The sequence below is a fragment of the Molothrus aeneus genome, chromosome 1 (genome assembly GCF_037042795.1).
Source record: "Molothrus aeneus isolate 106 chromosome 1, BPBGC_Maene_1.0, whole genome shotgun sequence".
Taxonomy (NCBI): Eukaryota; Metazoa; Chordata; class Aves; order Passeriformes; family Icteridae; genus Molothrus; species Molothrus aeneus.
In genome coordinates this window covers 142089402-142115863 of record NC_089646.1, presented here as the reverse complement: position 1 = coordinate 142115863, position 26462 = coordinate 142089402, and the positions used below count along the sequence as shown (strand labels likewise).

General features: G+C 41.5%; 1 protein-coding gene across 1 annotated transcript in view; it reads left to right on the top strand.

Annotated features, from left to right (window-relative positions):
• Positions 1 to 830: 830 nt before the first annotated feature.
• The window catches only part of TMEM65 (transmembrane protein 65), a 30488-nt gene continuing 4856 nt past the window's right edge, over positions 831 to 26462 (top strand). Inside the window, exons 1-4 of the mRNA XM_066566148.1 lie at positions 831 to 1149; positions 21705 to 21749; positions 23760 to 23827; positions 24586 to 24640. Of these exons, the coding sequence (XP_066422245.1) occupies positions 831 to 1149; positions 21705 to 21749; positions 23760 to 23827; positions 24586 to 24640 (487 nt within the window). The remainder of the gene's footprint in view (positions 1150 to 21704; positions 21750 to 23759; positions 23828 to 24585; positions 24641 to 26462) is intronic.

Sequence of the window (26462 nt, the reverse complement as noted above, 5' to 3'; positions counted from 1 at the left end):
TCTAGGTTCTTTGCAGTTTAATTACAATATCTAACACCATTTGAATACAGTGTTTTGACAAAACAGTGAACAATTGTGGATTAACCCACATGGATGTTATTTGTAGCAGCGAAACAAAGAGAGGTTTAAAACCAAACCTGATTTCAAAGCAACCTCTGCTCCCTCAAGATACAAATTCCGTCCTTAATGTGTTTGGTTTGGGTTTGTTTGGGTTTTTTTTAATAACTGTTCCGGGTGTGTCAGGTAGAATACCTGCCAATTAATTTAAAAGATTACAACCGCTATATGCAAGCGAAGTGGACTTCACCTAAAACTGGATGATGCAACACCCCGGTACTCTAAGGCAAGGGCCTGGAAAACGGGAAAGACAAGCGAAACCTCATTTGTGTTGCCCTGCTAAGCTGCTGGAGCCCGGCTCTGCGAGAAGCCCTGTGAGCTCCGGGCACTCAGCCGTGGGTGTGAGGGAAGCCTTTGGAAGCAAGGAGCGCTGCCCCGGCCGGCGCTCGGAGGTCCCCGGGCGCTGCCGCCCCGCTCCCCTCAGCGCGGCCGGGCGGGCGCCTGCGCGGGGCCGCCCCTCGGGCCCCTCCGCCCCGCCCTGCGGCCGAGGCTCCCCGAGCGGAGGGAGCGGGGCTGGGGCTGGGGCTGGGGTCGGTCCGGGGCGGGGCGGGGCGGGGCGGCGCTGCCGCCGCCGCTGCTGGCGGGAGCTCGGCGGGGCGGTGCCTGGCGCGGACCGCCCGGCCCCACCGGCGGAGCAGCCGCGGGAGCGCGGCCCGGGCGACTCGGCCGCGGGCGGTTCTGGCGGCCCGAGCGCCGCGCCCTTCCCCGGCTCCATGTCGGCGTGGCTCGGCCGGGCGGCGCTGCTGCTGGGGCGGCCGGGGGGCCCCGCCGCCGTCCCCTCGTCCTGCCTGGGCTCGCTGCGGGGCCCGCGGTGCTGCTGCCGCCGCCGCCTGAGCTGCCTGCGGGGCGGCGCCGAGGGGCTGCTCCTCCCGCGGGGGTCGCGGGCGCTCGGCACTCACCCCAAGAAGGAGCCGATGGAGGCGCTGAACACAGCGCAGGGGGCCCGCGACTTCATCTACAGCCTGCACTCCACCGAGCGGAGCTGCCTGCTGCGGGAGCTCCACCGCTTCGAGTCCATCGCCATCGCCCAAGGTGAGCCGCGACCCACCCGAGCCCGGCTGGGGTGGGAGGGCCGGGCCGGAGCGGGGGCTGAGCCTCTGAAGTTTGGGGGTGCTCCCGCCCTCGCCCAAGCGACTCCTTCGGGCGGGTAGGAAACTCCAGCAGAAGGAGGCATCGAGAAGCGCTCACTCCTGTGTGTTCGCGTAATTGGGTGTAAATGAGGCACACGACCTGAAATTTAGTTTCCAGAAGCATCCGCAGCACCTTTGGAACTTGGCTAAATCGGCCCAATGTGCCAAATCCTCGGTGGGTCTGTCATTCTCACCGGGTGTTTCAGAGAGCCACGGGTGGCCATTTTTCGGAATGGGAGTAGCAAAGTGTGTCTCATAAAATCCCCCTGACACCAGGGCAGCAGTAAATTGATTTCAGACCTCTTAAGAGACGCCGGGCTGCTGCTGCTCTGGGAGCTCATTCATGAGTTACACTTCCCTGCCCGGAGAGCTGCCGGCGCTCTTGGAAGTGTCGGTTCTCATTCGGGAGGGTGTGTATGTGCTGGGAAGGTTTACTGATGTACCTCTGAATACAGGGCTATGCAACGCCAATTAAAGAAATTTACAGTGATTTTTCTCTGATCCAACTGTTCATGCCAACTTGACACTGTTCCTTAAACAAATCAAAACCTGACAAAACCAAATCCTCTTAATTACAGCCTCCTTACTTCTAGTTCTGATCCTCAGCTGTAATTTACAATCCCTATTGCAGCGAAGATGACAGCGGGTACTTAAGAGATCAGTGTGCATTTGATCTAGGCCTCTTTGTGACTATGATAGTAGCGTGCCCTTGGAAAGGGCATTTCTGTGTCTTGTGGCTCCTCTGTAGATATCTGGAAGAAAATTTGGGTGGGCAGAGTGCAGGTCTGAGGGTCAGCTGTAAAAGTGTTGCTTTTGTGAAGAGACAGAACCCTTCCAGGTATCACTTTGGTTTTGTTTGTAGCATACTTGCATATAAACACTAGTGTTTCTAGTCAGAGTGGGAGTAGTTCGCTTAAACGCCTGATCTTGGGAGCAGCAGCGCTTCTGTTTTGCAGACAGTGAATCAGTTTTGTTTTACAACGCAGAGGGTAGAATGCTTTGAACTGTAAGTTGACACTAACTTTTGAATACTAACAACTAATGCTCTTCCCAAATAAATCCTTCTAAGCGTCTGAAGGATTCTTGCCATGAGGTTTTTGTGTGAGTTTCTGTCTCCTCAGTTACTGCTCCGGTTAAATAGAACGGAACTGTGTACCTGGAGGATCGTGTGGTGGATATCAAAAGGAGACTAAAATTTCAGTATAGTGTCTCAACTTTTATACAGATGAAAATCAACAGATGGTCGTATTTAATATCTTGATGCTCAGATGCTGTTAGTTACAATGTGAAAGTCTGTTCTGTAAAATACTGTGACTTTCTGATGATTCAGGATGTAGAAGCAAAGTAACAATAGCATCACTTTGCATTTAGACATTTTACTGCATGGGAGTTTATTAGTTGGTTTTAAGTTTAGTCCAGTAGTGGAAATTGCAGTTCACTTGTGCCTGAAACAGTAATCACTAATCAGTAATCAGTAATCTTGCTGGAGAGATTATTTCAGCAAAATCTCAGTTGTGGGCTTAGTAGTCTCGTAAGAGCTGCATAAAGTGTTGTAGTGCCATCGGACCTCATCCTTGGAGTCAGATTCTTGATCTGCACATCTGGTTTGATAAGACATTTTTTGTAGATAACCTTTTCCTTTAGGCAGCTCTCTTCATGGGATATTTTTACCAGACTGCCGCATGGTAACAGCTGTCAGCTTTTACCTATAAGAAATTCTGTTTCTTCATGTGTTATGAAAAAAGAAAAATGGTAACTGTAAAGGGCTTCTAGTAAGTCTGTTAAATAGAAATTGGAGAAAAACCCTATCTTGAATTTATTGCCCATAGCTGTTTTTGTAGAGAATTATTGAAAGAATTCATATTTTGTGTGAAGAAGGGCAGAGAGGTGTTGGATATGTATAATCACTGTCAATGCTGTGGAGTGCCAGAAGAAGACAAGGTGGATAGAAGGGCTACACTTGAAAGACAATTAGAGACTTTTCTGAGCTAGGTGTTTGTATTCTGTATTTAAAATGCTTCATTATTTTTATAAATATTTTGTATGATTGCTCTTTCCTGCTGTTGAAATGGTGACTGTGAAGCAATGACCTGAATAGGTATACAGGTTGTGAGTAGCAGATGAGGGGAGAGCTATTTGTGCCTTGCTTTCTAGGTACTTTCTCTGATTGACTTGTGTCACTTTTGATCTTTACAAATCATGAGTTCAGTCAAGACAATACTGTTTTAGCGATGTTATCAATTGTCTCATTTGCTGGCAGCATGCTGTAGCTCCCAGCAGCTGATTCTTTAGCCGAGGTCCCTGGTTGTACTTTTGTGTTGATTTCCAATGAAAGTGATCAAACGCAGCCTTCAAATTCTCTTCTTTACTGCTTGCATAAATTCCCATGTTCTGATTGAGTCTGAAAAATCAGTCTCTCCTTGATCATGAAATGCCTGTGTAGTTTTGCTACTCTGCTTAAGCTTATTTTGTGCCTGTGATCTTTTCATAATTCTTTATGGAAAGGGAGGTGTTAGTCCATACCCTTCTTAACACAGTCCTTATTGGGTTAAGTTTTGACCTTCTTCCTTCACTACCTCTTCTGTGCCCTAACAGACCCCATATCAGCTAGGGGAGGCTGTCAGCAATATGGGGAGACCTGGGCACATCAAGAACCAAATGGGGCAAGTTCCTCAACCCGTTCCCAGGCCTACCACCAGAAGGAAGCAGTTCCAGCAGCTAATTGCCCTAGCAGGAAATATGACAGGACACACTATCTGTGGCCTCCGCTAATGGCAGAGGCTGCGGGGAAACCCATCCTTTGCTGCGGCTGCTACGCTCAAGGACAGTCCTCAGGTAGGTGAGCCGTAGCTGGTACCTGTAAGTTAGGTGAGTCTCTGAAGCGTTTTTGAAACTTAAAACATCTGTTTATGCTGTAGTCACGAAAACTGCAGGTGGGGAGAGGTTTGTGAGTATGTTCCTGCCTGCCATCACCTTGTCACCTGTATTACCGGCATGGTCATGGAGCTTCCAGACACTGGGCACTAGAGGTCGGCTAAGCAGCCTAGCTTATGAATAAACACTGACTGAAATTCTGCTGTTTGTTGTAGTGCTTCAGAAGACAGAGCTCTGTGAGAATGTGATGGCTGAGAGCTGAATTTTGAATTCATAGATGTGTTTTGCATAGTAGAAGCTGGGGGGAAGACTGTGAAACTGAACCTTGATAGAATAGTTCTCAGAAAACATTTTGAAAACTCTCCCAATTTAGACTATAATCTGTATCTTACTATCTTAAAATTTAGTCAAAACATCACTGAGCTGTTCTTTCTGAAGACAGCTGCAGATCCTTTCTCATCTGGATTTAGTTTTCCTTCTGCATTGAAGTGTTTAAGTGTTGGGTTTTTTTTGTTTTTTTTTTCCTCTTTTGAGCCTTGGAAACATGAATAAAGGGTCCCATTTTCCCAGGAAGAGCTTTGAAACAAAGATTTTAAATTTTAGCTTGTGTTTCTTGTAAGAATGTCAGCCACACCCAATAGAGATGATAGATGTGGAATTGAATACAAGTAATTTGTATATTTCTATTTTCATGGTTACAGGAACACTGAAGTAGCAAGTAGGCTGGTTGATTTCAAATGTAATAGTCCTGCTTTCTGTTACTAGAAGTAGTGTCCCATAAACAAGGCTTAGTTTTGTTGGCTTCAGATAATCAGATTTCTCTTGTTTCTTTCTTGCATGATGGAGATGAAAGTGTAAAATCTTTCAGAAAATACGGAGAATGATTTCATGCTTCTGACCTTGTATAGCAATATTTCATTGACAAAAGTGGTGTTAGGAAGAAGATGGAACTTCTTTCTTAAGGAGCTTGTAGTATTTAGGGTTTCTACCTTTGGTTTCCAGTGTATGATATCAGATGATTCGTGGAAGATGCACTTGTAAGCAAGCAGAGCAGCAAGCCTGGTAATGAGGCAGGGAAATACTAAAGGGTTTGACTTTAAGTAAGAAATACTAAACTTGGCGTTTCTGCTGTGTCTTTATTGCTTCCTAGGGTACTGTTGGTCTTTTTTGTGTTGCTTTGCAATATTCTTGAGCCCAGATCTAACTACTTTTCATTAATATTACTAACACAGCGATTATCTAGGGCCTCTAAGAAATCTCAGGTCCTGACAGTGAAAGAATCCTTTATTTTCCCATCTTTTGTTGCAAAGGTGGGAAAACAATTCCTGTTTTTCTATCTTTCTGTAAATACACATAAAATACATATGTATGTGTGTATATAATACATAAAATAGATGCTTTTAGTATATAATGTATGTACATTGTTAGTATATAATGTCTGTACATTGTTATTGAACACAATTCCTTGAAAGCACCCAGTTGCATTTTATATTTTAAGTGGAAGACTTTTGTGAAATGATCACTAAATGAAAGGTCTTTTGAAGTGGAATTTCTTCTTCCTCTGCCTGGTGAGGTTGTGTATTACCTGGAAAACATGCAAAAACACCATAGCAATAAGTCTTGACAACTGGTTTTGTAATTTAATTTGCAGGTTTTGGAGAATGCAGTTTCTAGCTAGATTCTCTTTGAAGGCATGGGATGTCATACCATTCATAATAATGATACGTAAATAATCTGACCAAAATGGCACTTCTGATAGAAAACTGTTCATAAGTTCAAGTTACTGCACCTTGGTTTTGTTAAAAAAAAAAAACAAAAACAAACAAAAACAAAACCGTAGCTTGCAGATAAAGGGCTCCACCTCCTTGCATTCAGCTGGGCTGAATGCAATCTCAGGGAATTCACAAGGTTTTAGGTATTGTTGGGTGAAATCTCATTTGGTGTCAGAAGAAACCTTACTGGCTTATGTTCTGGTGTTAAATTTATGAGCTCCCCAGTTTACTAGAATAGCTTAGGAAGTGTTACAGCCTATGTGCCTCTACTTCCACAGCTTTACAAAGAAAAGTTAATTCAAAAGATGCACTGTCATCAAAGATGAGTGGATTTCAGTGAGGCTTTTAGACACTCTAAACAAGTCTCCTGTGAAAAAGATTCCCTCTGTTGCATGCATCAGATGATTCTTGCTGGTATGAGCACACTGGTTCATCTGCCGTGGTGGTTTAGGGCTGCTTGGATTTTAGTGCCTCTTTTTGTTAGAACTGAATCTGTGCTTACACGACAGAGCATAATTCCATCCTTCTGGAAGTACTTGTCTTGTTTGAAGAGTGATTTCACAGTGCAGGTGTGAGGTTTGTGGTAAGCACTGCCCTCAGCCCCTGAGCTGGGAGAACAGGAGCTGTTCGTGCTGTTGAGCTGTGCCAGGTACCGTGGCACCTGGTGGGGACAATTCTCTCTTCCTCCCTCCCTCACGCCCAGCACATGCAGGTCAATGCCACGCTGTGTGGAGCAATGTCATCTACTTCCCTCTCCCTTGCTGTGACCTAGGTCAATACATTTTTTTAACTCTAGTGTTTGATTGCTATTCTAGGAAAAGGTCTTCTGGCAGTGTCTAATTCACAAGTTTGAAGTGCCCTGTCAAGCTGGTAAAATGACAAACTCTTGCAGGCCTGCCTGTGCAAGTTCCTTTATGCTTTCTGACCATCGCAGCCTACACCAGGACTGTTACCAATCTCACTGCTGTGTCAAAAAATGCTAGCTGGTGAAAGAAATATTATGTTTCAGATGGAAGGATGTGCTACATTTTGCTTTTGAAACTTTTTTTTTTAAATATACCCCCTACCTCCTGCCCCGAGTCTTGAAGCTCTCTCATGAAGGCAGAGTGCAGAAGGAAAAGTGTTACTGAGGCTCTGCTAGTCATTTTCATTAATATCTGAACCTCATGCATCACAGAATCATAGAATATCTGAGTTTAAAGGGAGCCACAAGATTCATCGAGTCCAGGTCCTGGCCTTGCACAGGAGACCCCCAAGAATCACACCATGTGCCTGAGAGCATTGTCCAAGCGCTTCTTGAGCTCTGTGAGGATTGATGCTGTGACCACTTCCCCAGGGAGCCTGTTCCAGTGCCCAGCCACCTTCTGGGTGTGGAACCTTTTCCTAATATCCAACCTTCCCTGACACAACTTCAGGCCTTTCCTTTGTGTCTGCCACAGACAAGAGATCAGTGTCTGCCCCTCTGCTACTCTGGGCTGAGTTAGTTTGGGCTGTTCAGCCTGAAAAAGAGAAGACTCTGGGGATACCTTGTAGCACATTCCACCACATAAGTGGGGTTTGCAAGTGTCCCAGAGAAGACTTTTCACAAAGATATCTAGTGATAGGACTAGAAGGAATAGCTTTGAAGTGGAGCAGGGTAGGTTTAAATGAGCTGTTAGGAAGAAATTCTTTACTATGGGGGTGGTGAGACACTGGCATAAGTTGTCCAGAGGAGCTCTGAGTACCCCTTTCCTACAAGTGGAGGTTGGATGGGGCTTGAAGCAACCAGGTGTAGTGGAACATGTCCTGTGGGGTTGGAACTAGATGATTTAATGATCTTCAAATCCAGACTGTTAGGCAATTTAGGAGCTGAAGTTTAATGTCATAAACAAGAAAATTGGTGCGTGGTCACTCATGGTAAAACTATTCTGAAAATGTCAGCTGTAACTGTCCACCTTTTAACTACCTGCAGCAAGGTAATGTTTTCTGAAGTTCATGATTTTTCTGTTGTGCTTTGGTTTGCTTCTATATTCTGAAATTTTACTTGCTCACATAACTTAAAGCAGGTTCTAGTCTGCTTAAATGCAGAAACTTTGTCTTATTTTTTTGCAGAGAAAGCCCTGCAAACAATCAAGTGGAATTGATGTAAAACCCACAGAAATCCAGTCTTAATATTTATAAAGGATCTTTTCTTGTTGGCGGATGCTCCAGTATTGATTGGAAGATTTTAAATAATGACTGATTGCTGTTTTGCTTTTGAAAACTCATTTAGGCTTAAGGTATCCTAAACCACTGGTACCACTGGAGAAACCAGCAGAGGAGGTAGAGTCACCAGAGACGACCAGTGAATTTGGTACAGTAGAAAAAACCCAAATGGAAAAGTGTGTTTGCTGACATGTGCATTGCATAAGGCCAGCAGGCTGCTGGTTTGACAGACTTCTTGCATGCCTGTTTTGATGCATTTGGCATGTATTGCTGCAAGAAATAAAAAGTACACAGTTTTTGTTCGTGTTCATATAAAGCCTTCAGTCTCAAGAATTTCAGCGATCCACATCTTCAGGTACCTACGCTTAACTTGACCAAGGTGTTTCAAGCACAGGTCTTTTGGAAACTGCTGCACTATACAAGAGTTTCTAGTTAACACCTGACCAGATGAAAATCTTCATTTTTTTGAAGCAGCTCAGTATCGGCTACCTTAGACTTTTTTCTTGGAAAGTGATGTGTGTTAAATTACAATGTCCAAATATAATGCAGGAATGATACTATAATTAAAAAATTTTATTTAGTTAGCTGCCTTTGCCCTTTCCTGCCAGAGGTAAAATAAGATTGCTTCAATTAAAATTTGTTTTGTCTTTTGCATGTGTTTAAGCATGTGATGAATACAAAATAGGTGTCATGCGCAAATATCTTTTATATCACAAATCAGAAAAAAAAATCTGATTCTTAAGCCATTGTTCTTCAGCTGTGTCTTTTGTAAAATAGTACATTTTAGAGGTAAAAGGAAAATCTGTCTCCCAATAACTCTCTTGTCTAGTACAAAAGCTGCTTTTGATTCAGGGCTTTTTACAGAAGATCACTTGCAATGCAGCTTTTACTTAGAGTGCAACTTAAACTCTTGAGAGTGATAGATTGAAAACATTTAGATCTCCCTGCAACAGGCACGAATGAAATAGATCATGTTTATTCTGTGAACACAGAGGTTCCAGTGTGTAACCTCAATTAAAAGAAAAGGAAGTCTGCCAGTTTCTCTAAGAAAGAAATTATTTAAAGCTGACTCATTCAACTGAAAACTCTTAGCTTAAGTCAACCTCATTTATTATTTAATCAATCCAAATATGAAACTACAGAGGCATCTGTTATCTCCAGAAAAAAAAAATCCTTTCTAAAAACAACAAGTAAATGGAAAAATAAATATATCAGGCAAGCAGAGTACTTAAAGAAGCTGTCTTGGGTCCCTGTGCTGTTGCTGAGACTTTTTTACGAAAATGGCTCATTTTGGGGAAAGTTAGACACGAATATGTGAGCTGCCTTTTGCCTCCCTTCTACTTTATCCTTAAATTAGCATAGTGATATTTCAAATATTCTGAAAGCATGCCTTTTTGTTTCTGTTTTGTTGCTGTGTGTGAGAACTTCCTTTAACAGTGAATGAACATGGAATTTTTGGGATGTGACTAACTCATGCCTGAAACACATGCATCCTCTGAAACATGGGGAGTATTTTCAGGCAAAGCCCACAAAATACTTTGTTCAACCCAGCAGAGTGCATGTTTCATTCAAAACTATGGAATATAAAACCATAGCTGTTTTTTTCCAGTGTTCATTTACTTAGGATTCTTAGATATTTATATGCTAATTGTTAATAAAATACCCTCCCTAGCAGCCATAATATATAGTGATTCTTGCTACTTGCTCTACTTTTCTCCTGCATCAGTTGCCAGTTTCATTTTGTATGTGATGGGCTCATAATATTAATTCATTTTTGGGTATCTTTTGAGTTTTTATTAAATTCTATTTAGACTGAGATACTTTCGGCAAATATTAACAAGTCATTTTTTTTAAAATCACGTTATTTTTTCTAGATAATAGAAAGGGGAAATAGAAACATATTTAAGACTCTGTATTTTGAGATCGATCATATTCTGTATTAACTCTCCTATTGGCTTAAAGCAGCCATAAGAAGAAGGTGGTTTATTTTATTATCTCCTACTGCTTGTGTGTAGGGATAAAACCTTTCCTTAATGCTGTTAAAATACTTCATGGCTTTTAGGCATTTCTAGCATTAAAACATGCCTTAACTGTTTGGCAGTGATCCTGGTGAAAGGCTCCTGCATGACCTGGGGGAAGGACACAGCTTTGAAAAATCTTTCTAATTTCAGGAAAAAAGGAAAAGTTTGAGACAAAAAGGTTTTTACAGTGAGACCAACTTCAACTGAGAGGTGCCAGATACAGTGTCCGGAGTGGCCTGGCCTTAGGTTCCCAAAGCTCACTTCTTGGAGATAGTCTGGGACCTGTTGTCTGGGCTTCCCAAAACATTCTGGGAATGTTGGGGGAGGGTTAGGAGACAGTCCCTGCTATGTGATTCTGTCCATGCCATGGACAGAGGTCTGTGCTTTGGGTTGTGTTGTTGTATGTAAACTTGTACTGCCACATAGCTCAGGTCCAGATGCTTACTGGGAGCCAACAATTGCTGCACTTTGACCTGCTACATTTTTCTTGTAGGTATTATCAGTTTCTGGTTATTGTACTGTTACAGTAACTTTTTTAATTATTTGCACTTGATAGTGTTTGACTTTGTGCAGTGATCTATCTTTTAGTGCTGGCTGGTTTGCTGTAACTTACCTTACACTAAGGGTGTGAATCATCAGTCTCCATGAGGATATTATCTCATCATTCATAACAATCTGAAACTGTAGTTTTTCTGCTTTATTTAATTTTGTGGAAGACTGGAGAAAATGTGCATGGAACAAACCAATTTCTTTAGCCAGCTGCCCTTTCAAATACTATCAGCTTGTATTTTCAGATTACAGATAACCTCTTGATCCAGTTGTTTCTTTGCTTCAGTTCTGGCAACAGGCTGATTTTCACAAAGTTCAAGTAATGCTTCGATGTTACAAATACAAAATTAACTGTTTTGCTCATGAGTGAGATTTAACAATTTCCAGCTAGATTTCCAGCCCTCTTGTCTAATAAAGGTTTTTGCCATAAAGAAGAGCTTGAGATCACCACTCCTTCTGCAATTTCATTATTTATTTATATTATTTTATGGAGTAAAGTAAATCGAGTAAATTGGTAGCTGCAAAAGTGACAGTGCTGTTATAAATAATCAGCCTGGTGACCTTTTCCTCTTGCAAATATTCAGCAGACTTCTTCTGATTCAGTGTCCCTTTACCTGAACAGAAGAAATGTACCAATGTGCAGTTGAGTTCTGATAAATCATAGATGGCCCAGGATGAAAAAGACTCTTCTTATTGGGAATTATATGTGCCCTCTATAAGTTTTTTACATGTTTATTTGATCTGGTTTACCAAAACATAAAAAAGTCTTTAGATTCATAAAGCTTTCACTGTTGGATTACATCTCAGGGTTGGGTGCTAGGAACCTATTGTGTCTATCTCTTTTCCATGCTTACATCAGTTTTTGCAGTTGCACATTACTATGGCTGAGTTTTACTGTGATTTATATCTGATCCTGTGTTATAAGTTCAGTTTAAAAAAACGTTCACTTTAATTACTTTTTCCCAGCCATAGAGGAAAAGCATTCTCCTGGGTTTCCCACAGTGGGTAAGAGCAGGCCTGGATGAGCTGTGGATGAGGTGATGTGTAGCAGATGTGACTTGGCCATCTGGGTGTGGATTTACTGCTGGCTTTACCTGTGGTGTTGTACAGAGTGTTCTGTTCTTTCCCTGTGCCAAAGACCTCTGTGTATGGAAGTATCAATTCTGCTTCCCATCCTAGCACTGCTGTTCTCCTCTGGGCCTGGCTGTGTACCTGGCTAAGAGCAAGTGCCAGAATTAAGAAGTCTCAAATACATGATCAGGAGGGAGTTTAGAAACAGGAGGAAAATATCAAATCACGCCTTGCAGTAACAACCTGACTTCAGATCACTTCAGGGTGCAGTTTTGTATTTGACCTAAGGTTCTGCCTTTCTGTTTTCCCATGGGAAGGGCCAGGAAGGTTCCTGTGCCTCAGGCAGGAGTCTGTTCTGGGATCTCTGTGTTGCTAACAGCACATGGTGACTTGCACTAGTGAGCAATGCTGGTTTCATCTCCCAGTTCACCTTTGCAGTTTTAGCAACTACTTGCAGTTATATTTTTTACCTTAACATTTGTCTTGTGCCTAGGAAGGGAGCTGTCTCTCCTCTTCCTTCCTCTGGCTCTCTGTTCAGGATTATTCATCGTCTGAGTGGCTGCCCGCCACATCACACAGTACTTTGCTTCAGCACTGCAAAAAGCAACCTCAGCTTGAATCCATCCCCTTCTTTGCTGCTGGAAAAGGGGCTGTGTAAACATTGCACAGATTTTGGAGAAGCAGAGGGAGAAGAGAATGAGGCAGGGAAGGATGCTGGAGGCACACTGTGATCAGTCTCCATTGCACACTTTGAAAAACTACAGGGGTGCATATTTCATTAAGATCTCCAGAAAATAGTGGCATTGCAGTATGTCACTGCTGTAAATAGTGGCCACAGTATGTCACTATGTGAATAGTGGCAGTGCCACAGCATACTTTCCATTGCCATGAAGAGAACTGTTAAATACATTAGATTCCATGTTTCCTCTCCTGTGGAAAACAAAACAGGCTTCTGTATGCAGCAAACTCTGAGCTGAGGATTTGTGCTTGTACTTCACTAATTCTCAAGCTGATTAGCAGAACTGGAGGTGAAGAGTGTAATTTCAGCACCCACAGGATTCTGCCTGCCTGCTTACAGTGAAGCTGTGACAAAAGAACAGGTTAAAAACCCTGTCAGTGGAAACGGGGAAATGTGTAAAGTTGAAAAACAAAAACTGTCCTAAGTAGCAGAACCATGTGTTTCATAAACTGACACTGGGTACTTCCTGGGAAAGTTAAGAAGCATTGGGATTAAATAGATGCAGCAGATGTGCAGCTCTCCATAGAGCAGAGGTCCTGAAGCAGCTTTAGAGGGAGTGTGTGCAGAGCTGGCTCTTGCAGGGATGTGATGGGAGCTGAAGCTTGCATTGGCTCTGCAGCTGGAAGCTGCGGGGATGCACTTGCAATTGAATCCTCCTGAGAGAGGCCTCATGCTTGCTAGAGGCTGGAGAAACACTGACCAGGAGAAGGATGTTCCTTTTTTGCTTTGCAGAATAAAGGCAATTGGTTGAAAGAATAAAAAGTGAGCTTAGAACTCAGAACTGTTCACTTCTAGGAAGAGTAGAGCACAGTAGCATTTGTCTTTTGCTTCTTCCTTCCGTATGACTTAATTTACAAAACCAGCAATCTTAATAGTTCAGACAATTTTTGTGAATAGACTGAGTTTTTTAATAGAACTTAAAATTCATGTGCAGAATAAATTATTACTTAATGCAGCTGCATAACAACTCAGTAGATATTTCATACTCTTATAAAAGCTGAAAGAAAATATTTTAAGGTGGAGTTCAAGTGGAGTGATTTTATCTGTTTTTTATTATAATCATTCCTTCAGCTCTGTTTGCCAGAGGAAGCTGTCATTGCACTTTGACTCTGCACAGAATCAGATGGGGGTGTCAGACTAGTTTCACAATTGAGGCTCTGCTAAGTTACATGGGGAAGGGAGGGGGGTATCAAAGGGATGAATCTGCTGCACTACCTTTAGCAACAGGTAAAGAGTTAAGAATAACTTCATTGCTACTGCATTCTGTATTCATTAGGCGTTTATATAGAGACACACAAATTACTTGAGTGTAATTTATGGCTGGAATTTAAATTGTCAGTGGTTTCTTATTGTGTTCCTTTTGCTGACAGGAATGAACAGATTCTTATGGACTTCAAGGCAGCTTGTACTTCTGTCTTTAATGCCCCAATGCAATGAAAAATTAGGAGGAATGTCATTACACTTAATATGAGTCTGTAACAAAATGTTTGACAATCATTCAGTTTCTCTGTCCTCTCTGTCTCTCTTATTTTGGGTTGCTTTATTAAGTCTGAGACAGATGAAAATCAATAAACTGTACATGCATTTAAAGTTATTTCAGACAGAAGCTTATTTCTGCAGTTGTACTTGCTCCCAAGGTCATTCTCAGTAGGGAATGGAACTTTCTACTTACAAGAGGGCTGGTACTTAGTGGTATGTGATTTAATAGCAGTTTGTCTTCAGCTCTCTGTAAAGATTGTAGTTGAGTTTTCTCAAAGGAAAAGATTAATCCCACGAAACATATTTAATAGCCAGCCCCCCCTGCCTGGTGCTGCTGTGCTGCTGCAGTTGCCTGCAGGTGGTGGTGGCTGTGGGAGGGTTTGTGCTGTCTGAGTGCAGGTGCTGCTGGTGCCAGGGGCTGTGGAAGCCCAGCTGTGGCTGAGGCACAAGCCCTTGTGTCACTGCACTCTCTCAGTTTTGTGCCAGGCCAGGGGAGGGAGTGCCTGGTTCCCCTGCATTCTGCACAGGCTCTTGTCAGTGAGCTGTCTCCTCTAAGGGGTTCTGCTGCTGGCTGCAGGTACCAGACCTGGCCTTGAAAGCCAAAGCTGCTCCCTGTTTTTAAAAACATTCTCCCACTGGCTTTCTTTCCTGGGGAAAGGAGTATAGTTTTGTGCAGGATGGGAAAGGGCATAAGGGAGAGGAGGGGCAGGAATAAAAAGCTTGTTTCTTGCCAGCTTTTCAGACTTCTTGTTCAAGCAGGGCCTGGGGGGAACATAAATGAATAAAGGATATTGTACATATAACTCCCTAGATATTTCATGAGCTCTCATGTTTAGATATCAGTGTTGCCTAACACAGACCTATTTAAAGGTGATGAAAGTTCTCTAGTAGATCAGATCTCTGATTGTACACAGAGTGCTGATAATTTTTGTTAGCAAATCTTCCACAGTGTCCCACAGAATTGCTTTGCTTGTCCTTTTATGGGAATATATTGCACTCTGATAATGCAGATACCATGGTCTTGTTTCCAGTTCAGCACTGTTGCTGTGCTGCTGCTCTGCTCAACTGCAGACCCATGAAATGATGGATAAATCCCTGCCTTGAATGAGAGGGGGCCCAAGAAAAAACCTTGCTGACAGAGAAATGCCAAAACCTCACCTTACTGAAACAGCTAAATTAATATATTTGGATGCCATTAATTCCACTCTGTTAGTCAGAAGGACTCATCCAGTCCTTTTCCAAATCTAGTGGAGAGGTTGTTAATAATCCCAGGCAAAGATTCATTCATCCAGAATGCTGTGCCACTGGGAGATGTCTGTCCTCTGGCACCCAAGAACTCCTTGCAGTCCTCAAGAGGATGAGAGGGGGAAGGCAGAGCCAGCCTCCTCTTGGTAGGATGAGTATTTGGTTTTTTGAGGCAGAGAGTTTTAACTCTGAAGATGGTTCTTTCCAGTCAGGGAATCACTATAGCAAGTTTGTTTCTTGGCAGCTCTTAAGAACCTTCTTATGTTTATTTTTTTCCCCATTAAATAATAATATAACCCTTTACTTCTGGAGCAGAGATGTCATTGTTGTTCCTGTTTGCTCTCCTATGAGTTTTACTACATTGCTGACACTTTTATGCAAACACATCAGCTGCTTTTCTGACATTTTCTATTTCTCTCTGAAGGAGATAGCTCAAACTCTCTATTTCTATCCTTATGCTGCATCTCTATTACAAGCTGCAAGTCCTTTCTGTGTTGCCATCACTTTAGTTGATTAACCCCCTTGAATTCCAAGGCAAGCATTTTAAGTCTTTTTTTTTTTTCCAGCTGTGGTTTGAGATCTTTTTTAAGCAAACCACTGCAAATACTACTTTGGCATTAACCTGTTTGAGTGGAAATGCTGACCTTCACATTTATAAGGCACTGATGAAGGAGGGGATTAGGTCAAGGATAAAACCCTCTTAATGATGAGGACAGTGATTTGAGGCTCTGGATACCTGTTTGCATTTCATGCTTTCTCCTACATTTCCAGTTGGAGTTTCCATCTTAGGTCTCTCTGTTTTGTCAAGCATCTTTAAAAGGATATGAATGCTGTGCCATATTTTTGGAAGAGATAATAGGATAAGTGTATTTTATACTCACTACGGGGGATCACAGGAATGAACTATGCTTGAAGTCACTACTGGGGTTTGTTCTGAAGGGAGTTGATTGGCCAGGGAGCACACTGCACCTGCAAAGCTTGTTCAGCTCTTTGTTCAGTAGGTGTAACAAAGGTTTCAAATAAAGGTGATAATCTCCTGCTTTATTTTTTCAAATAAAGGTGATAATCTCCTGTTTTTTCAGGAAGGGTAATGCAACATGATCACTGTGTAATTCTCTACAATGTTACAGGGAGTATTAAAAAAACACTATCTTATTTGTATTTATGCAGAATATTTGTTTGGACATAGTTTCCTTCTCCAGAGTAGTAATGAAATTTTCTGTCACCTCCTCTATTTGTACCAGAGCTTCGCCCAGCTTTCCCTCTGCTGGGCATGTGACTGAGGGGGCTGACAGCCAGGTTTATATTTAGCACTGCACAAGTCAGCCTCCTTTCATGCCTTAATTGCTGTAGTAACAGGAAACCACTTGTGAGTTATAACAAATGATGCAGAATTTTTCTTTACTGTCAACTCAGGAATTGTTGTTTCCCCATCTGGAATACTAAGGGAACCCAACTGAAGATCAATGGGACAAGATTTTTTCAATTTTGCTCGATTGCAGTTCTGGTGAAAACACTGAGGAAGAGCAGAGGAAGGAAAAAGGATGATAAAGAGGTGCCTTATGATCTTATTCCATGAATGAATTCATACATAGAGTCAGAAATTGCTTTTGAGGATCCACCTCTGAACAAAGCAATAACACATCTCATTTTTAAGCTCCAATCCAGAATTTTGGTTGTATCGATCCTCTCATGAACTCATGTGCAAAGGAGTGCCTCTTTTTAGTAGACACAATAATTGCTCTGATTTCTTGTTCTGTGTAAGTGATGTTTTTGTTGTTTCAGTGATGTGTATCTGAATGATTAGCTGAAATTATCTGGACAGGCTTTTTGGAGGAAACAGATTGATGAATTCAAGGCAAAACCCTCTGTAACTTCTAGATTACATGCCTTTAGAGCCTAAAATGATGTTATAATAGATCTAGATTATTAATATTTATTGTATTCCTCTTCTTAATACTCATTGGTTAATAATTAATTTAAACAATTCAGCCACTATTTAAAAATCTCTAAAACACTGCTCATATTTTTGTCTCAGATATAGCAATAGTCAGCAGAAGTATTTTCCAAAGGTAGCTCTGGCAGTAGTACCTGCAGTCAGTGTTAGTGTTTCCTGTCCCTGGGTCACAGTAACAGATTCAGCTGTAAAATTTTATGGTGGTGTTAGCTGCAATTTGAATAAAACATAATACATGCCTTTAGGCTTGCAAGTTCTCTTGTATGTCAGTTCTTAAAAAATTGATAATTCGGAAACTGGTGATGACAACTTGCTGGGTTTAGGTTAGGGTTTTTTTTTTTTTTAATAAAAGCACTCGCATTACCTGTTAGTTGTGGTTAGTTTGTCAGCTAAGAATAATAATTCTAAAACTAAATTGCAAGTACTTGTCTACAGTTGGCAGAGTGACTTTAACTTGCTGGGTTTGGACCAAGTTGTGGATGATGGTATTGTTTATGTTGATGGTTTTATGTTTCACTCCTTCACCCCCATGCTCCCCCCCAGGTTCTAGCTATTTTGTAAAATAGGGAAAAAGATGGTTGTATACATTTTAAAAATATCAAGAACAGATTTAAGAAGCATTAAATGTTTTTCTGCTTCCCACTTTGCTAATTCAGGGCTCATGACATGTATTGCACTTGAGCCTTGGTTTTTAACCTCATTTATGATAATGAATGTCAGTTAGAAAATAGCAATTCCTCACTCCACCATTTCATTTTATTCCCTCTGCAGTAACATGAATTCTGTGTCATACTGAGTGCTGTGACGCAGGATGAGCTGGTGAATGGCCAGCATGAAATGCAATTCTGGAGTACTTTAGAGTTGTTTTCTTTTTCCTCCAGACATTTAAACTCTCAATTGTTTGATTCTGACTGAATCGAGCTCTTTAAAGAGGGTTTTGCAATTTAGGTTTTGTTTTCCCTCTGGGAAAATAAACAAAAGACACGTTTCCTTTGCTGTACTCTCTGAATATTTTTATTCTCGTTTTTTGCTGAGTCTTGAAAATAGTCAGAACAACTTCCTATGTATAAATACCCTATACTGAAATATATTTTGCTATCTAGAGTTTTTTAAAATTGGTTTAAAGAATTTTTTGGCTCTCAGTGCTTTTATGTCTTGCAGTACTTTTATGTATGCTTTAAAAAGGTGATATTGGAAGTGATTCCATAGAAAGGTTTTTGGCTTTCATGCCACAGTGGTTGGAGGGTTTTTTCTGCTTTAATTTTTTTTTCCTTCTCCATGTCCCAGCTTTAGACCAGTCTTTGGCCTCTGCAAGTAGAGCTGAGCTGGAGCAGCCCTTTCCTGCAGCAGGCAATGCTCTGTACCTGGCAGAGGCAGAGCATCAGTTCTCAGGGAAGTTGTCTTTGTGCTTTAAAGCTTTGTTTTAGTGCTCCAGAGGGGACAGCTTTTCCCATGAGCCTGGTCCTGCAGGTAGCCTGTGACAAGGTCCTGAGCCCCCTGGTCTCACTTGGCCCTGCTCTGTGCTGGGGGGAATGAGAGGCTCTCTCAGGCTCTGTCCTGGCTCAGGCTGAGAGGGAGCTGCCCTGTCCAGCCCATGAGCAGGGCTCACCAGCACCAGTTACTGAACTTCATCTGGCAGACTTCTCCTATCTCATTAATATGTGTAATCACCGATTTTTTTCACAGATTAAATTTTATCTTGATGATGAGGGAAGCTGTAAGCTAGGCACACTTCCACAGGAGTTTACAGGACTCCCTTTTATAAAATAAAGTTCTTGCATGTGCGGTAGGAAGATGCCATTGCTGGCAGGAGCTCCCTGTGGCCGATCAGGAGCCGTCTGGTCTCCAGAGCATGGTGCCACCATGCTGTCCCCAGTGACCTCTCTGGCAGCTTCTGCCCTGATAGTGTTGAAGAACTGCTTGATAAAATGCCTACTTAGCAGGAATCCCATGCTACTGAAACAGATTATGTCAATGATCAAGTAATTTTTGTTTATATTTGATCCCCTGGTATTTCCCTCTAGCTTGCACTAACTTGTGTTCCGTCTAACCTCAAAGTAGTGTCCCCCAGCCTCCCTTCTTTTAGAAACATCCCAGGGTAGCCCTTGATGTATGTTCAGAAGGAGGAGCTGATGTTCTTTTTAGTTATTATAACTTGGAACTCCCATTATGCCTAGATGTAAGACATTTTTATTTTTGTCCTTCTACCAAATACCCTTAATTCTTCCTTTTGGTAGTAAGTTTCTGAAATCAAATATTCACTGGGTTTTTTTTAGCTTTTTTGAATTGCTGTCTAGCTAGACTGAGTAGAATGTAATTTTGTAGACTGACAGGTGCTATCAAACTCAGTTGTAGTTCAATCCAGAGAACTGACGTTCTAGAGCTTTGTAGTATTTTGTGACAAGCTGAATAGTCTTTTGTATTCTGTATTGATACCCAAAATAGATTGAAATTATCTAATCTAACTGGCTGTCATAATTAGGGAAAACTGAAAAGATGCCTTTCTCAGAGGTAGAGTGTTTCCTGGAAATTTGTTTATGTTGATACAGTTTCTTATCACAAAATCCTTTATATGGAGACCTAGATCTAAAAACCAGATGGGCACTGCAGCAGGGGTGGTTTCAGTGGCAGTGCCACAGGAAGCCCAGGAACCACAGTGGCTGGTGTGGGAGCTTCCCATCAGAGCAGAAAGCCGTGGAGGGCAGCACTGTGTGACCTCCTGTGCTTGTGTTCAGTTTGGGGTTTTTATTCTCTCCCTGGCATTCAGCAGGATGGAGCAAATGAGTTTAGGGAAGCCTCATCAGGAATGTGACAGTGTTGACTTAGGTTTCCTGGCCACCCTCAGGGCATCTGGAGCTTTGGGAGCCAGTGGCCTCAGCTGATAATCTCTTTATTTCAAGGTGGCTCAGATTTTTCCCCAGTGTTGTGGAAATTGTCTCTGAGGAAAGCTGCCCAAAGGGCAGTACTGGTGTGTATAGACAGGTCTTTCTTTCTTTGTCCATGCTTCTGTAAAAGATTTGCTTAACCTGTGAAAAACAGAAGGAAGTGAGACCACTATGAAGGTGGGTCCCATCCCCAATCCCATTCACCCTGAACGCAAGCTGAAAATTTTGGTCTGATGTTTCCTTGCCATCTATACTCGAGGCTTCAGAAGATTGACTCTCAAAGGGGCCCCCTCTGTTTACCATGTTCCTCTTCCAGCCTAAGCTTTGAATCTGTAGATTCCTTGGCATTTTATAGAGGAGAGCAAAGTAATCTTTATTTCTGTAGTATTTGGACTATACTTGTCCCATTTGCATGGTGGGTGCATCTGGTGTTTGTAGAGCTTAGGTAGTGTTTATATTGGGCAGAGGGAGAAGCACCTCTTCAGTAACTGCTAGGGCTTGAAAGTGTTAGTCCTTCAGTTAGTGAAATTATTTTGGAAGTCAGTGTCCTGGTTGGCTAAATACTGGCATTATGATCTAATTTTTTTTCCTCAAAGGTACTTTGAGTGAATATTTCTGTTTCTTCCTTAAAATGGCTTTGAGTCTAAGAGTGACTAGGATGCAGGAATACTCGCTCCAGTCTGCAGTGCTCAGACATAGGCTCAAATCAATCACACTCTGTATTTGCAGCATTGTCTTTCCATGTACTTGTCTGCCCAAGTAAAATTTGAATACTTGAGTGTTGTAGGTTCCATGTTTTACCATTTTTAACCTTTGTCTGTAGAAGTTACCTCAGCAGAAGTATGGAAGCAACTTGTCATAATTTCAGGGTTCATAATATTGGAAAATATTTGGGGAATGATTTTTTTCTGTTTTAAAAAGGAGATCTTATGTTCAATATCTACTATAAAAAATGCACAAGAGAAACCTAAAAAAGTAGCTAGGTTTTTTAAACCCTTGCTGCTGTTAAACGAGTAACTTGCTGCTGCATTCTGCACAGCATCTCTGATCACAACTGTGTTGGTTTCCTGTAGACAAAGTACTCTGTCAGGTTCAGGAGTAATGCCCTGGTCCTTGCAAACTCTCTCTTGATTTGAGTCCAGGATACCTGAAACATCCATTAAATGACCAAACTTAATCTGCTGTTACCAAAATCAGTGGTCTCCATTTTTGTTTTATTCTTACATTGGCGTGAAAAATACCTTTTGTGAGAATATAAATGCTAGTATTTATATTGCAGACTCTCTGGGGGAAAGAAGGTTGTCTGCTGCATGTTTAGAGGACCTCTAAAAAAAACCATACAATTTTCTGTAGAAGATGTGATATTTTCTAATTTTGGTGTGGTTTTGTAATTTTCAAATGAAGATGGCTGTTGGACTGCTTCTGAAGTATGCTGTTACTGTGCATAATCACTTATACTGGTGTAAGCTTGTAATATTCTAATACATTTTGGCTTTTAATACCATGTTATCTTTTGTAAAAATAATAAAAATGGAGGTGTGAAGTATTTTTCTTTCCCATTTGATAGCTGTTAAATAACATAACTGCTTTTTTTGCCTGCTAGAAATTTGGTAAAGACTTGATAATAAACTGAATCTATGATGAAGCAGCTAACTTTCTCATTTCATTTTGACTTCTCTAGAGAAGTTGGAGGTTGCACCACCATCTCCAGGACAACTGAGACATGGTAAAAGAAGAATGTTTGTTGAATGTGGTTCAGTATTGGTGCAGTCTCTCTTTGAATTGGCTTCATCTTTGTTCCACAAGTGCTGGTCTGTCCTCATCCCTGTTGTATGGAGTAAAAGAAAACCAAAGCAAGCCCCAACACTCACCCTGCTGCCTTTGTTTCATAACACCTCGGCTGGAGAATGAGCAACACTTACTGAAAGTAGGACAGAAAGCCCAAATGAGAGCACACTGTTCAAAGCCAGCAGCAAACATTGTTTTTCTAAGCCAAGCAGTGTTGGTGCTGCAGTGCCTTGTGCAGGTTTTGTGTTTTAAAAGGACTGAAAAGTGGTATAAAATTGCAGAGAAATTGGAAACAGATTGTGCATTTATGATTCATGATTCAAATTCTGATTTAGTTTCCAAATTAGTGTATTTTTGTGTTTTTGTCCTCTGCAGTGAGCAAATTTATTTAGGCAAACATTTTCCTTTTCTGATTATCTACATTTTTTTCCTAATTTGTTCCCCCCCCTCCTTTGTCCCTGGGGTTCTGTTTACTCCATGAATTCCAAAATTCTGTGCATTTCAACAAGAATTTGAGGTCCCAGTTTAGCTCCAGTACACACATTTTGAAAATACTGGGCATATCTGTGTCCTTGTTTTGTTATTTATGTTTTGGTGGGTTTGTCCTATGATAGTTTAAAAATAATTGGAACGTTTCATAGGTTTTGTGCTGTAGTCTATTATCTGTGCAGTTTAGAAAATAGGTGTATTCTCACAAAATAGTTACAGATGACCATTCATGTTCTAGTACCTAAGCATGAAAGATCTTGAATGTGGCTTTGGTTTTTTTGTGTGGTCATGGAATTCATACTGTCTGCAGAAAGGAAACCCAAAAGGTACTGGATATCAGTTTCTTTCCACATGACTCTGAGGTTCATGCACTCTTCTTTCATCCCTCTTCCTAGGTTTGCATCTCTTTTAAGTTTATAAAATGTAGGAATTATAGTCCAACATGAAGTGAAAAAAAAAACCCAAACTCTGCTGCATTTTAAATGTTAAAAAAACCGAAAAAAATGCAACTTTCAGCTGTATTGTTGTCATGTAGTCTGTTCTCATGCTGTATTTAGTCTTATGAAGTGAGCACCTTGAAACTGAGCTGGAGGCAATGCTGTGCAAATTCAGTCCCACCCCCATCAAAAACTTACAAGCTAAAACCTGAGAGAGAAAATTAACCAAGACAAAAAGGAATGAAACAGTAGCACTGTGCTCATTCTGAGAAATTACTCAGACCAGCATGTTCCAAGCTTCTGCAACAGAAAATATTTTCAGAAAGGATTTAATTGGTTTTAAAAGTAAAAAAGATAATGCGTGAAACAAAAGATGGTGTTTGGTTTCTTAAGCAATGTATTAAAAAGCAGCTACAAGTCTAACTTGCACTGAGGATAGTGCACAAACAAAGTCAAGATACAATTCACAATTGAAATTGTGAGATAATTAAGAGTATATGACACCCTAGTGAAACCCACCTTAGCATTTGCAGATTTGGCTGAAGGAGTTTTGACAAGAATTGAAATACAAAATGTTAGGAATGTGTGAAGAAGATGGAGCTCTTGCACAGAAATACTGAGGGACTTGCAGAAAGGGGGCCTTTATTTCAAGAAGTCTGGTGAGACAGTTGGGTGATTTTCAGTGATACTGCAACATCGCTGTAAGGTCTGTAAATAATACCAGAGTTCGTGTAGTTTTAAGTATTTCTCTTATGCACTAGTAGGTATAAGTGGTTTCCACCTGAAATTGTAAAAGTACTTGCAAAGCAGATTTTTAAGCTGGTTCTTTACAAGCCATTAGTAACATTTCTGTGTAGCAAAGGGTTTTACCACACCTGCCAGCAACAAAATGGTGACCAGGAGGAAAGGAATTTTGTGTACTCTGCCTTTGTTTCTCTTAAAACCAGTATTAGACATTTCAGTTGTTCCTGTGCACTAGTGAACTTATAAAAATTAATTTTTTTCTTTGTTACTTCTTTTAGTGTTCTTCCACAATGCATTACCTTTTGTAGGGTTTGGATTTTTGGATAACGCAATAATGATTGCTGCGGTAAGTTCACTGTTTAATTCCTTGAACAAGTCTGTAAGATGCATATTTTTCAAGAGAACAGAATAGAATGGCCTGTGAGGTCTAGTCTTGAAAGTCCCTCTGCTCAGGACCATCTCGGGGTCTCTAGTCCAACCTCCTGCACAAAGCAGATCCAGCTGTAAGATGAGACCAAGTTGCTCATGGTTTTATCCTGAGGAACTTGAGAAATCCAAGGGCAGCCTGTCTGAGCAACCTGTTCCAATGCTCAGCTGTCCTCAGGATGGAAAATGATTTGCTCTATCCAACTGGAACGTGTCTTGTTTTAGTTCATGAACTTTGTCTCTCATCTTTTGACCATGTACTGGTGTTTCATAATGTAGACCATGTGGTTTTGTTTCTTCAGCTGAAAACATAAGGAGCTGTGATACTGTGTTTTATTTGTTTGCTTGGTATTTGTAGAAGTTTTTGTTCAGAGCTCTACATTCAGCTAAGAATTGCAGTGGGGAAGATGCTATGCAGGGATAGGGGTTGCAGGTTTGTCCCCCAGCTGCCTGAGAGAGTACATACAAAATATTAAAAGACTTTCAGAAGTAGACCCTTGCCTTAGGGGGAATATATGCCAGGAAGATAAGATCTCTGTGATCTAATAGAAGAAATGTCCATTTATTCTTTCACTTTTAATGTAGACAAGCAATAAACAATACTTTTGTCAGTTGTATCAATATAATTTATTTTAACTCCAAATCCCTCAAATAATGAGAAAACTGTTTATTTTTCAGGGAACCCAGATAGAATTGTCAATTGGAGTTGTCTTAGGAATTTCAACTATGGCAGGCAAGTATTAAAATTGCAGCACATTGAGACTAATATGGCACATTCCTATATTTTAAGCTGAAAGTAGCACACAGGGCTAGAAATGGCTCTTCCTCAGTCTTGCAGCTGCATTTCCTAATAAAGAAACAATCTCTGGGTGAAGCTAGGATGTTAGAAATGATCAAATCGGTAGCCAAATTTATAAAAAAATTTAACAAAGATTTATTAGATCGATAACAAAAAAACCCAGAATTTCAAAAGACCACCACAGCCAAGACAGCGTCAGCCCCGGGTGCAGGCGCTGGGTGAACCCAGATCCGACTGACAAAGTGCCAGCGTTTCCCCGTGGTTCACCCCGAGTGCTTCAAGCAGCCAGCTTATATACAGTTTATTCTGCCTGAGGCAGGGATGAACGTTTCTTTGTGTCTTTTCACATGTAGAACTGGGGCCATACATGTGCTGGAATAGACAAAGGTAGGTCCAGGGGTCCAGACGGATGTCTGAGCACCTTGGCAGAGTCTGTATTTGTATGTAGCAGAGTGACCGCAGGTTCTTGATTACACCTTCTTGATTACACCGGTTCTTGAGAAGGGTAGATGCAATCTTCCCAGGTGCAGGTCCTGTGAGTGATTCAGACGTTCCACAGAAACTTATCAATCATGGCCCAGGGAGGTTTCTTTCATATGTTAACAGACTTGATATTATCTTAACGTTGTCAGGGAACTAATTGAATAAAAATGAGACTCTGCTCCCAGCCAGGGTGATCACAGACATACCTTAGACTCTACAATATATTATACACATATATAGCATGAATTATCTCTACCATATACTACGTAGGACATATTCCATTTGTAGAAAAGGAATTTCAGTTCAAATAGCTTTTGAAGTGCTTGTTGTTGATTTCAGCCTAATAACTCAAATCCTGGGTCAGTTGGGAAAGTGTATTTGCATTTCTGTGATGGAACTGCTCTAAATTCCCCAGGGCCCAGTGTCAATGTATGTGGATATATGTGTTTGTACGTTGCTGTTGGCTTGCAGTACTAAGGGGAGATCAGTGTTGGTGTCTTTGTACTGCACTTCCTGGTGGCTCCTCTGCCTTGGTGAGATACCACAGGAAGGCCAAGCAGCCACCCTGCCCCTGCCCTGGGCCAAGACTGATAAGCTCTGCTCAGCAGCTCTGGTGCCTCTGCAGTGGCAGAGGGTGCTCATGGATCCACCAGCTGCAGGTGTAGCATTGCTCAAAAGCACGAGGAGGGAGAGCTGAGCTGAAAATGTTACAGCAGGGCAAGTTCAGGATTTGGAAATTTGCAGGCCTTGGTTCAATGTGAGACAGTCACAGGGAAGCTTATCTTAGTAAGGTCTGCTGTGAAATCTGTATTTTGTGTGTAACTTTGTTCACTTGTGTTACATTATTTCTTCTTGAATTGACGCAGTTCATGGATATAATGACATGCGTATCAAAGCTGCATACCTGAGTGGCAGCTCCTTCTATTTACACTGCTCCTGTGCCTCTTCAGGCACTGGAAGGCTTTTCTTGGTGTCCAGCATTAGCTGCATGGAGCTGACAATCATGCACAGCTGTTCTTAACTCTAATCTCAAAAGTTATGTTGATTTCCAAGTGTTAGTGCTGTCTTTTTTGTATTTGTCAAGTTTTCTCCATGTAAATTGAGAAAAATAGTTGCACCTCTTACTAATTCTAATCTGCTGCTGTTATTTAATTGTAATAAGGTCAGAATAAAAACCACTAAAATATAAGGAACTTAGGTCTAGTCTTTAATTCTGTATAAAATGAGAGTATGCGAAGGTCACTGGAGGGTGGGAGCTGGGTTTGTTTGTAGC